At 42.7% G+C, this 12,050-nt stretch overlaps 1 protein-coding gene across 6 annotated transcripts in view; it reads right to left on the bottom strand.

Moving 5' to 3' along the window:
• Positions 1-12,050, bottom strand: part of LOC121465348 (amyloid beta precursor protein) — a 225,375-nt gene that overhangs the window by 163,565 nt on the left and 49,760 nt on the right. For all 6 annotated transcript variants that reach the window (XM_041678578.1, XM_041678580.1, XM_041678577.1 and 3 more), the window contains exon 2: positions 6,675-6,842. In XM_041678578.1, coding sequence (XP_041534512.1) covers positions 6,675-6,842 — 168 coding nt within the window. The remainder of the gene's footprint in view (positions 1-6,674; positions 6,843-12,050) is intronic.

Here is a 12,050-nt window from a genome sequence, read left to right as displayed (position 1 = left end):
TTGTTGGCAATGTCTAACTCCAATAAAAGTCATGAGCGATTATCTCCACCCTAGCTCCCTTCTTCCCAGTGTTACTTAAAGTCAAGACCCAGGGTGGATCCCAGCCAGCACTCCAGCCAAAACAACCGCCCAAGTCTGTACCCTCTGTACACAGGGACATGGTGGTCATTCTGCTTGGCCCTGTGTATTCCTCTGTCTACTGCTAGCAGCCACTCTTCCAGGCCTTGTGGGCTGCCAGACCACACAGCCACATGAGTAAGTACCCCGGTGCAGGTGCCAAGTTCCTGTGTGGTCAACATGAAGCCACTGAGAACCCCTCCTCCCTGGAATTACAATGGATAACAGCAAAACGAAGTTGGGATGTCATTCCCAGAAGCATGGCTGCCAGCTTTCCACCTTCCTAAGCCCCAAGGGGTGCCCATTTTTAGCATGGAAAAAGGAGTAAACGCAGGACAAAGAACAGCATTAACAGGAGAAATAGGACTCGGTAAATTCTAGGTCTCGGTCCTCCGTCCTGCCTCCTTCGCTTTGGAAGTGCCATCACTGCAGGGCTTTTCCCCTGGGTGAGACAAAACCCTCTCCACATACATAAGCTGTTCAGTAGGATCTGTCACTGGGCAATAGAAACTACGTCGTTAACCCTTTCTTCGAGACCTTTCTTTGCAGTTTCCAAAACTCTCCGGACTCAACTAATGGGAGTCTCCTTTTACCTTTGGTTCTTCTGGCTCACCCTCCTCCCTCCTTGGACACAGAATCCCACTATGTAGTCTGGCCTCTAACTTGTAATCCTCTTGCCTTAGCCTCCCAAGTACTGGAACGCACAGCTGTGTATAATGCAATACTCAGCCTCCTCCTATGCAGTCACCTGAGTTTTAGGATGGAGAGCAACTCTTCCTATGATTTTGCTTCAGCTTCCTTTGGCTCAAGTTGCCCTCATTAAAAAGAAAGCAAACAAACAAGGTAAATGGAACAACAGTAACAACGAAAACAGAAGCAAAAATATTTTCCTTTGCCTTGGTTCGCCTCAAGCTCTCTGCCTAGGTCTTTTCTTGAGCTACACATTTATATTCACCAATTATTCACGCCATTCTTGCAGCAATTACTGCAATTCGACCTGTCCCTACTATCAGAGATATTCTTATATTTGTGAAAACAAATATTCTGAAAACATAAGGAAGAAAAGGAGGAAAGACAGCAAGCCCGCCTAGTAAAAGGAGGTATTCTGATAGGGAAAAGCAGATAGATGTGGCTGTCCAGGTCCTAAAGTAGCGGGAGAAAGATGATTTGATTTGGGGGGAATACATTTCTGTGACTGACTTGATGCTGAATGGTGATTGTATAGTCCTATGGGCACAGACACTGATACTCAGACAGTGTAGCACCAATTTCCTGTCGCATGGAAATTATGCCGCATGATTCCTATTCATGGTCATGCAAGTGAAACATGCATGCTAAGACGTTGACTCAAGTGAACCTGGACCACTTCTAAAAGCTTACACTCCTCTCCCTTCAGTAACATGCACATGGTCATTTTGCACGACAGGCACAAATGGACCTTATTTATTATATTTCAATCACTCTCTGTTTTGACCATACTCGCGGTCTCATCATGCTAGTTCTTATTCTGTCCCTGGCCACTTCATAGCTTTCTCTTTCTCCCCTTAAATGCTGCAGTTCCCCTAAGTCTATTCCCCAGGCTCCTTGCCAGAGGCGTCACTAAGTGGGTAAAAGGGACAAACACTTGGCCCAGAGGTGGGTGCTTTGTTAACAAGAAATAAAGAGGGGTTGCAGGTGATGACATCATCACCTCTGCCCTGCCAGTCTTTAGAGCACTAAGACCATGGGTCATGGCCCTCTTAATAAGAGAGTCTATGTGGAGGGCACCCTTGGCATCCAAAGGTGTGTGTTTCAGAGAGGAAGACAGAATTATTGGTTCTTACATCATCTCCATGCATTAAAATATTTTCAATAAGAATATTTTGTTTCTTTTAAAGATTCTTTTTACATTACTTATTCTACAGCATACGTATGTTTTGTCTGCATATATGTATGTGTACCACATGTTTGCCTGCCGCTCATGTAGTAAACAGAAGGGTATCGGGTCTCCCAGAACTGAAAGTATCCATGGTTCTGAACCACCACGTGGGTGCCTGGAATTGAACGCTCGTCTTCTGAAAGAGCACTTCAGCAAGGGCACTAAAGTGCTAAGCCACCTCTCTATCCCCCTCCTTTGTTCTTTTGAGACAAAATCTCACTGTATAGCTAAGGCTCAGCCTTACAAGTGTAGGGATTACATCAGTGAGCCACCACAGCCGGTTTGAACGCTGTGATTCAAAGGCTTCAGAGAAATCTGAGTCAAACTTCCAAGGAAATTTATTATGAGGGACAATTTGTTGGGACTCCTCGACTCTACTTGCCTCTTCTTTCCTGGATGACAGGATCATGAACTGATCACAGCCCCTCACTCTGGCATGGAACAAGGGAAGAGCACTACAAACAAATTGTCAGTTTACATTCAAATTTCCTTCTCATCTTAAGAAAAAAAAAGAAAAAGAAAGGGGTGAATTCATCTTTAATCCTATTTAATTTCATTGTACCATCCTTATGACATCCTTAATAAGTACCTACAACATAGTCATTTCAAATGAAATCTATATTTTAGGTCTTAATTAATGTTAAATTTCTGAAATGTGGCATTTCTCTAAGCAGCACACATCTGACTGGCCACATCTCAAATGTAAAGGCGTAAACGAATGCAGACAGATTGTAAATATATATATATATAGCTTTAATGTAGAAATAGACTTACAGAACCACCAGTTCTCGCGGAGACCAGGAAAGCAGAAGCAGCAGCTGGGAGCATGCTCGCCAAATTTATAGGCAAACATTAGACAGAGGCGAACACGCCCCCTAAGGGGCGGGACTTATCCTTACATCTCCCCTTTTTGTCTAAATAAGGCAGAACTAAACCAAATACAACTATATACAATAATAACAAATAATAAATATAACAAACAATATTGAGAACAAAAGTTTTGCTAAACATTCTATCTCAAGGAGTCTAAATAATGTAGAGAGTAACTACAATTATATAATCTTCAATTCCGTCAAAGATCTGAGAAGGGAATAAATATTACTTAACAAACGAGATATATCCAAAATGTGCAACAATTGACAGAGACAACTGACTACCTGGGCAATCACCCAAAGTCTCATTTGCAATGTTGAGTCAACCAATTTTGGCTAAGGCCTAACATAACTGACATACCATTATTAAAGGCAAGAAACTTTTCAAAACTATCTTACCCTGTCTTGGCAGGATATGACAGTCCTGTTTTATCCATTGATGCACGCTCTGTATCTCTGTTGAGATATGGGCATTTCATATGGGTTGAGGTATGGGCATTTCTTTGCCCAAAGGCCAGTTCTGCCAAATAGAAAGGCTCAGGTGGAGTGTCTTTGGTGCTCAACATTCTCTCGGGAATAGAGCAGTGTTGCCAGGAGCAATTATGTCTCACTATCAGGAAACTCTGAGTTAGATTAAAGGCCATTTTCTACAGCTCTTTGAAGAGGTCGAAGATTATCTATCTATACTGAGTATAATCTTTATATATCCAGAGAACCTGATTAGTCTAATTATAAATGACAAACTTAGATGACTATTTATCTATATAATTCTCAATATCTATCTAACTTAAAGACTAAGACAATAAACAACTGTGTAACAAAATGAGGATAATGACCTCCAAATATAAACACTGTACAAATATACATTGCAATATGGTAAATATATATCAATACACAAACATTATATAAGTATCTTAATCAGAGGTAGAAATGTACACTGCAATATGGTAAATATATACAATATATATTTATCAATACAATATATGTCAATACACAAAAAGTGTTTTAAACAGAGATAGAAACATGCATGCATACAATAGTCAAAATAATTTAACTTTGTATCAATATACAAGAATGGATACCAATATATATATATAGCTTTAATGAGAAATAGACTTACAGAACCACTGTTCCCGCAGAGACCAGGAAAGCAGAAGCAGCGGCTGGGCTGGGAGCACACTCGCCAAATTTATAGGCAAACATTAGCCCAAGGCGAACATGCCCCCTAAGGGGCGGGACTTATCCCTACACTCAAGTGTTCCAGCTACATATCTAGTTGGTGTCACCACACAGATAAAGCCTGGGGATTGGAGAATCCATCCCATGGACTGGGGGACAAGGTATTTGGAGTTTTCTATATGTAGGTTTGTCTGAAATTCAAACCCAGGCTTCACTCTTCTTCAAAAATTAAGACTCAGAGTCTTTTCATTATTATAGAATTCAAACCAGATTCATGAAAAATGACTCAAAACACCTCACAGTTGAGCTGCTTCTTACCCAATGGACTGAAGATAGTGAGATAAAGCAAATGAACGAGACAAAATAAGGCCCATGTGCTCTACCCTGCATCTCTTCTTTCCCATGGCTGCCCATAAGCAGGCAGTCTGGAGTGGGAAGAAGGACTCTGGCCCAGCATTGCACAAACCACAGACAAAAACAGAAAACAAAGCTACCCAGGCATCACTGAACTCTCTAATGTCAAAGGTTTAATAGCATATGGTTATTTGAGCAAATCTGGGTTTCCATGATGATTCACAGGTACCAGCAGCCACTCACCAGAAAACGACAGAAGTCTACAACATGAACTGAGTGTGCCTCTCAGCCTTTCTTAAAAATCTATTGGAATAGTATGCTGTGGGAGCTCCTTTGATGTGTTAGTCCCCTCTGTGTGCTGTGATACCATTAATGAATAAAGAAACTGCCTTGGCCTGTTGATAAGGCAGAGCTTAGGTAGGTGGGGAGGACTGAACTGAATGCTGGGAGAAAGAAGGGCAGAGTCAGGGTTCACCAGAGACAGACGTGCTGAAATTTTGCTGGTATGGTAGGCCACGACCTCATGGTGATGCACAGATTAATAGAAATGGGCTAAATTGAGATGTAAGAGTTAGCCAATAAGAAGCTAGAGCTAATGGGCCAAGCAGTGATTTAATTAATACAGTTTCTGTGTGATTATTTTGGTTCTGGGCGGCTGGGATGAACAAGTGGTTCCTTGCAACACTCCTGCTCCTTCAGCCAATAGACTTTAAGATACCAGCCCACTTGGGTGTGGCCTCTTATACTATAAATGCAGCTATAAAGCGTGTGCACATGCTCTCTCTCTTGTTTCCAGCTCTCACTTCTGGCTGCTAGACTCTGTTCTGTTCCCCATCGTACAGAGAACTGTTATCAAGGACAGTGATCTGTAAGTCTCCCCTAAATAAATAATCCATTATTATTCATAATTCTGAACTAGTGTGGGATTATTTTGTGACTTCCACCATCAATAATAGTTGCTTGCACTTTGGGAGCTGGGGTAGACAGTTAAAGGGTTCAGAGAGGTAGCTAGACAGAGGGAGAACTTCTAAGGCTGTAGAGCACACACATGGTAAGTAGGACGAGGGGTAGACAACTGTTGATTATTTCAACACAGCTAGTGGAAAAGGAAAAGTGAGTGGGAACTGAGCATCTCTAGTCCAAACTTATGAAATCTGAAACGTTCCAAAAGCAGACACAGTTCTTGGGAACTGCTCTGAATTTATTTCAGACGATTTCCATCTGATCTACAGCCCAGATGGAGGAACACTGCAATTACTACATATAACAACCTTTGGGCTGTGTAATGCACACAGGAAAGAGGTAAGAATTTTGTATTCACTTGGGGCTCATTCACAAAGCAACTCACTGTGAACATTCAAATATTTCAAATCCTATGAAATCCAAAATACTCTTAGCCCAAGCATTTCAGATACGAAAACCTCAGTCTCTGCTGCCAGTCCCCATACAGCAATTCACAACTGTACTTCAGTAACTCCAGTTCCAAGAAATATGACAGCCTATTCTGATGCCTTCTGGGGTACCAGCCTCAGATGTGGTGCATAGATATGACATAGGCAAAACATCTATATACATGAAATAAAATTATTATTTTAAAAAAGAGTATCAACAAGGGATAAAGTAGAGGTGACCTTTTAGTATAATTTTTAGTATCAGTTTGAATGTTTATTTCAAAGACACAATATTAAGCGAGAAAAATTAGAAAATATCAACAGGGGGCTGGAGAGATGGCTCAGTGGTTAAGAGCACTGATTGCTCTTCCAGAAGACCCTGGTTCAATTCCCAGCACCCACACGGCAGTTCACAACTGTCTGTAACTCCAGTTCCAAGGGATCCATGGCAAAACACCAATGAACATAAAATAAAAATAAATCAAAAAAGAAAGAAAAAAATCAACCGTTATAAATAAACTAAAATATATCAAAGTGTTTGAACAGAAAAAAATTATTTATAGCATTTTTAATCAAAATGCTTCCCTAATTGCATAGCCACAGTAGAACACATTACATTAAGAAAACTTAAATTTTACCCAGTTTATTGATCATAACAGCATAATCTGTAATTGTAAAAACTGTAGGGTAGGCAAAGTAAATAAACATATTAATTATATAGTGGATCATTAGGAACCAAGATTTTTACTACAGGAGAAAACATAAATATAAAATATCAGAATTAATATTTTTAATGAATGCATGTGACCCAGCAAGAACAAGTGTCTACCGTACGGGCCTTACCTCTTGGCAGTACTGCAGGATGCCCTCCTTGGTGCCGATGCATGTTTTGGTCCCTGATGGGTCTGACTCCCACTTTCCGTTCTGCACATTCATGTGCATGTTGAGTTTGCCGCAGAACATGGCGATCTGGGGTTCTGCCAGCAGCCCGGCATTGCCATCAGTGGGCACCTAAAAGAATAAATAATTCCTAGTTCATTCAAACAATCCTTTCATTTTTTTTCCCCACAGAAAATTGTGTGATATCTCTTTAAAGGTCCTAATAATAAAGACGGGTTTCTAAAATAAATATAATCACTGTGGAAGAATTCACATTCTCATAATCCGCAGTTACTCACACAGAATGGGGTCAGTTCCTCCTTGATGACCAGGCCTGGAGATGACACTATGTGCCACTTCTCAGCCCTGACAACAAGGTGTTAACAGTGTGCCTCACTGCTGAGCAAATGGCTGTATCCAAGGGCGTTTTCGCTTGTTTTGAGACAGGGTCTCTCTATGTCTTGTAACTCACTCTGTAGACCAGGCTGGCCCCAAACTCAGAGACCCACCTGTCTCTGCCTCCTGAGTGCTGAGGTTACAGGCATGTGCCGCCCACCATGCCCAGCTTGTACCTGAGTTTTTATTAGAAGATTACACTGGAGAATCAACCATTCGGGAATGTAACAATACACAGACCATCCCACCAGGTTTCCCCAGGGCAGTCCTTGTTAGTCACTCTTATTACTTTCCTCCAGTAGTGTGTGTGCATGTATGTGTGCAAGTGTGTGTATGCGCATGTGTGTGTATGTATACCAGCCTATGCATGCATATGTGAGTGCAAGACAGAGGCCAACCTCAGACATTATATTTCGGGCACCATCCACCTGTCTTTGAGACAGGATCTCTCGTTGGTTGAAACCTGGCTAAGCAGGCTGCTCTGGCCGTTCAGAAAACCCCAGGAATTTGCCTGTCTCAGCCATTCCAGCACCGGGATTACAGGGGCTCATACCTGGCTATTTTTTTTTTCTTTAACTTAGCTTTGGGAGTAGGATGTAAATCATAGCCCATCTAAGCACTTTACCAACTGCGCTACAGTCCCAGCCCTGTCTTGGCTCACTAGGACAGACTGCTCGTGCCCCATGGCCCCTACCACAAAGCAAGTAAACAACATCTCATCCAGAGCTCAGCAGAGCATCTGCCCTAGCAAATTTGGAACAGGCTTTGGCTTTGACCGCTACAGGCAATCTGCCATTTCAGAAGACTTTGAAAAGTGTGCTTTCTGTATTAGAGCCCTTCTGTTCACAGGCGGTCCTCCCCTGCCCCAACTTCCTTAGATGAAGAGTAGACAGAATTTACTATGAGCTCAGACCGTTCCTATCATCTGATCTTTTGGGCCTTCAGCCTTCATTGCTAGAATCACAACTGTACCATCCTGCCTAGTTAGGGGAAAAAAAATAAAATTTATTATGGGAAAATTGGAGCGCTGAAATCTGTCCTACCCCATCCAAAAGGTCTGCCAGAGATGAAAACTAAATCCAGAAAAAGAATTACTAGAAACTAAAGAATCAAAAGAAGAACCAATGTAATTCCTCTCCAGCGAGAGCCCTGATGAGGAAACTGAGCTGCACCCAAGATAGACTCGACTTCCCCCAGCAGCCACTCCCACAGCCCCTTCCTGGGTGATTCCTGAGTTAATCCCAAAAATTAGTGAGGGAAGAGAAAGAGAAAAGAAAAGAAAAAAAAGTCAAACTGCCTGGATGGAGAGATTTCAGTTGAAGACATTTCTATCCACAGATGTGACAGGGACCAAGCATTTGCCCGTCAGGCATCTTGTCTGCCCACAACAGAGGATTCGTGTCTTTAACAAAACAACAGCAAATGAGGGGACTCTGGGCTGAACTCCTGGAAGGAAGGGCTACGGTGAGCAGGCTACACAAATCTGTGTCTCAAGCCCCGGGTGTTTAGGTCCTTCAAACAGCAGCTAATGCCACAAAGTCAGACCATCCACAGAGCAGCTGCGACCCCTCGACTCTTCCACAGGAAACCCATCATCTCTCACCACCGCCAGGAAGCTGGAAGGCCCATTCTCCCCCAGATGCAGAGTCATGCCCAACACAGAACGTTCTTGACTTTGTCCTCCTGAGGGATTATAAGGAAATTCAATGCCTGGATCTTATAGAGCAAATTATGAATTTTGCCAATTTACTGAAATAAGCAGATGGGGTAATAATATGGCAAGAGAGTTAAAGAACGTGGAATCAGAACCAGACACCTGTGGGTGAAGCCATGGAGTGGAGGTTGGGGCAGGGGCAGGGTTTGGGGGGTCGAAGGAAGAAGTGTTCAATGCAAACCTCATTGTGCTCCTCACTGTGCTTTATTCTGTCCACTCTTAGCTGGCCTCAGCATCCTATCCCTAACTAAAGAGAAGTTATAGAACATTTAATTCATCAAAGTTGGTGAATATTTTATCAAAAGAATCTGGTCCTCAATTTCGGGATCTCCTGTGCCTCTATTTCCTCACAAGCTTTTGGCTATCCCAGGTTAGGTGATGAGCCACCTCAGTGGATGCAAATGCAGGAGCCATCCTTCTTCCTTCAAAGAAAATGTAAACAAGTTCTCTCCAGTGACCATTAGAGCCCAAGAAAGTCCTCAAGATCCTCTACTCCCCACTTCCTGGTAATCATGACCACATGCAGTCCATCCCTTCTCACAGTGCATTAGTTACAGTTTGTCTATGCAACAAACAAAGAGTGCCAGAAATGGTGATGTGTGACGTCCAGAACAAGGTTCACTCATTGTTGGGCAGCAGTAGGAAGCTCAGAACTCCTTCAGAGCCACACCAGCAAGCCTGGAAATAGTCCACACCACAATGACACTGTCTGGCTGCAGCCAAGAGGAATGCAGCTTCAAGAGAGACCGACCCAGAGCCAGAACCACCTAGAAGGTGCCCCTAAGTCCCTCACTCACAGAAACGGAAATGGTAACTTCTTGTTGCTTTAAGCAATTAAGTTTGAGGTGACCTGTCACACAGCAAGAAATACTAAGGCGTTCTGCTTTTCTCCAGCTCACCACTAGCAACCTCTGAGCTCCTTTACCAAATACAGCAAATGAGAAACAAAACCCTTCCTCACCTCCCTTCGCATTATTGCCCAATAGAGCAGGGGATCAGAGAGCTTCCTGAAAGGGCCAGACAGTGAATACATAAGGCTCATGGGCCGGCCTCTTTGGTGACTCTACAACCTTATTGCTATAGGTCAGAAACAGCTTTAAACGACACACAAAGGGATGGGCAGAGTCTTTTCCCACGAATACCTGAATTTACAAAGGAGACAGTGGGCCCGATCCAGCCCCTCCGCCATCCATCTGCTTAACTTTTGATTTAAACACTTCCACTTGCTCCTTTAAATTTATTTTATGTTATGGGAGGATAAGGGGTGTGGGGGCCATTGCCCTGGTACATGTGTTAAAGAACAACCTGCATGTGATTTCTCCTTCCACCATGTGGGTAGTCAAACTCAGGCCATCAGACGTCGTGGTGCCTTTGCCTGCTGACCCATCTTGCTGGTCCAATCACTAGTGTCCTAACCCCTGTAATCAGTTTACATTCTCATCCCTGAGCTGACTAATCTCAAAGGTTACGTATAACTCCCATCTGAGAAACATATGAGGAGGAAGCTTTCCTTAGCACCCATCCCTACTGGCCTTGTTTACCAAGGGTGAACTCTTTTTGCCTTAGAAGTATGTCTTTGACTTCTGTCATGGTGAATTATCCCAGTTCTTCTCCAACCACCTCTTTTCTGAGTCCCTATTCTCCACTTCCATCCATAGCTTAAGATATTCTTTTTGTTTTCTTTGTTTTTGTTTTCTGTTTTTTGATTTTTTTCGAGAGAGGGTTTCTCTGCAGCTTTGAAGCCTGTCCTAGAACTTGCTCTGTAGACCAGTCTGACTTTGAACTCACAGAAGTCTACCTATCTCTGCCTCCCAAATGCTGGATTCAAGGCATGTGCCACCACCTAAGCATTCTTTTTTCTCTTTTCTCTTTGAGGCCTTCACATTTCAGAAGATGCAGAATTTCAAAAGAACAACACTAGCAGATGCTGTACACCGGGGATCAAAGCCTTAAGCAGGGCCAGACAGTCAGATAATAAAAGCATCCTAGCTTGTCCTGGAAGAAGTGTTTCCAGATAGGGTTATGTTTTGTTTTTATTTTCGTTTGGTTGGGGTTTTTTATGTTGTTTATTTTTTAATTGACTAAATTTGTTCTCTGACACTTTTACACATGTATGTGATGTGTTCTGTTTTCTCTCAACCCTGTGGTAGCTTGAATAGGAATAGTTCCATAGGATCATAGACTTGAATGTTTGGTTACCAGGGACTGGCATTATTAGGAGGTGTAGCCTCATTGGAGTAGGTGTGGCCTTGTTGGAAGAAGTGTGTCACTGGGGGTGGGTTTTGAGATTTCAAATGCTCAAGCCAGGTCCCAGTGTCACTCTCTCTTCCTGCCAAATCAGTTGCAGAACTCTTGGCTCCTTGCCAGCATCATGTCTGCTTACATGCCACCAAGCTTCCTACCATGATGATAATGGACTAAGTCTCTGAACTGTAAGCCAGCCCCAATTGAATACCTTTCTTTATAAGAGTTGCCGTGGTCCAGTGTCTCTTCACAGCAATAGAAACCCTAAGACACACCCTCTCTTATCTCCCTCGCACTTCCACCATGCCCCTTCCACTCCATACGCCCTTTCTCCACATGCGTGTCTTTTTGCTTTATTCCCCATTGATTTTTAATTAACCAGGGGTATCAGTATAGCCATGGATTCGGAATGATCCATGTTAGCCTGTTGGGCTCAGTCACTGATACTGACAATGACTGTCTTCTCGTCTCCCCTTCTCCTGTAATCCATCCGTTACCAATATTTCAACAGAGAGGTGCTGGGCCTCAGGAGCACTCCCATCATACCCCATCCATGACTACCTGGTGATAGGGCTTGTATTGTGCAGACCTAGCAGCTAAATCCAGTGTCAAGTCCTTGTCAAAAATGGGACAATTGCTCATGTTACCTGGTCTTACTTTTTAAAATTAAGTCTATCTAATAAATTCTGCTTCATTTTCTTAAACTTGGTTCCTGAATTTCCTTTTCTAACTTCCACACTTCTCTATGTCATCCTTCCTCTTACCTTTAGAGTTATTTTAATGTCATCTGCTTGTATAATACAGGTGTTTAGAATAGAAAATGGATGCTTTTGCTCTTTTCAGGTTTTCTACCCAAAGGAATTTAATATTGTAGTGGTTAATCTTCATCATCAACTCAACTGGACTTAGAATTTCTATGGAGACGTACCTCAGGGTGTGTCTTTGAGTGCTTTCCCACACAGTTTTAAAGAGTGAAGACCCACCCT

The sequence above is a fragment of the Microtus oregoni genome, unplaced genomic scaffold (assembly GCF_018167655.1).
Source record: "Microtus oregoni isolate MIOR12 unplaced genomic scaffold, Mior012 000030F_ref0000283, whole genome shotgun sequence".
NCBI lineage: Eukaryota > Metazoa > Chordata > Mammalia > Rodentia > Cricetidae > Microtus > Microtus oregoni.
The sequence above is the reverse complement of the archived record's forward strand: the minus strand, read 5'-3'. Positions and strand labels throughout refer to the sequence as shown.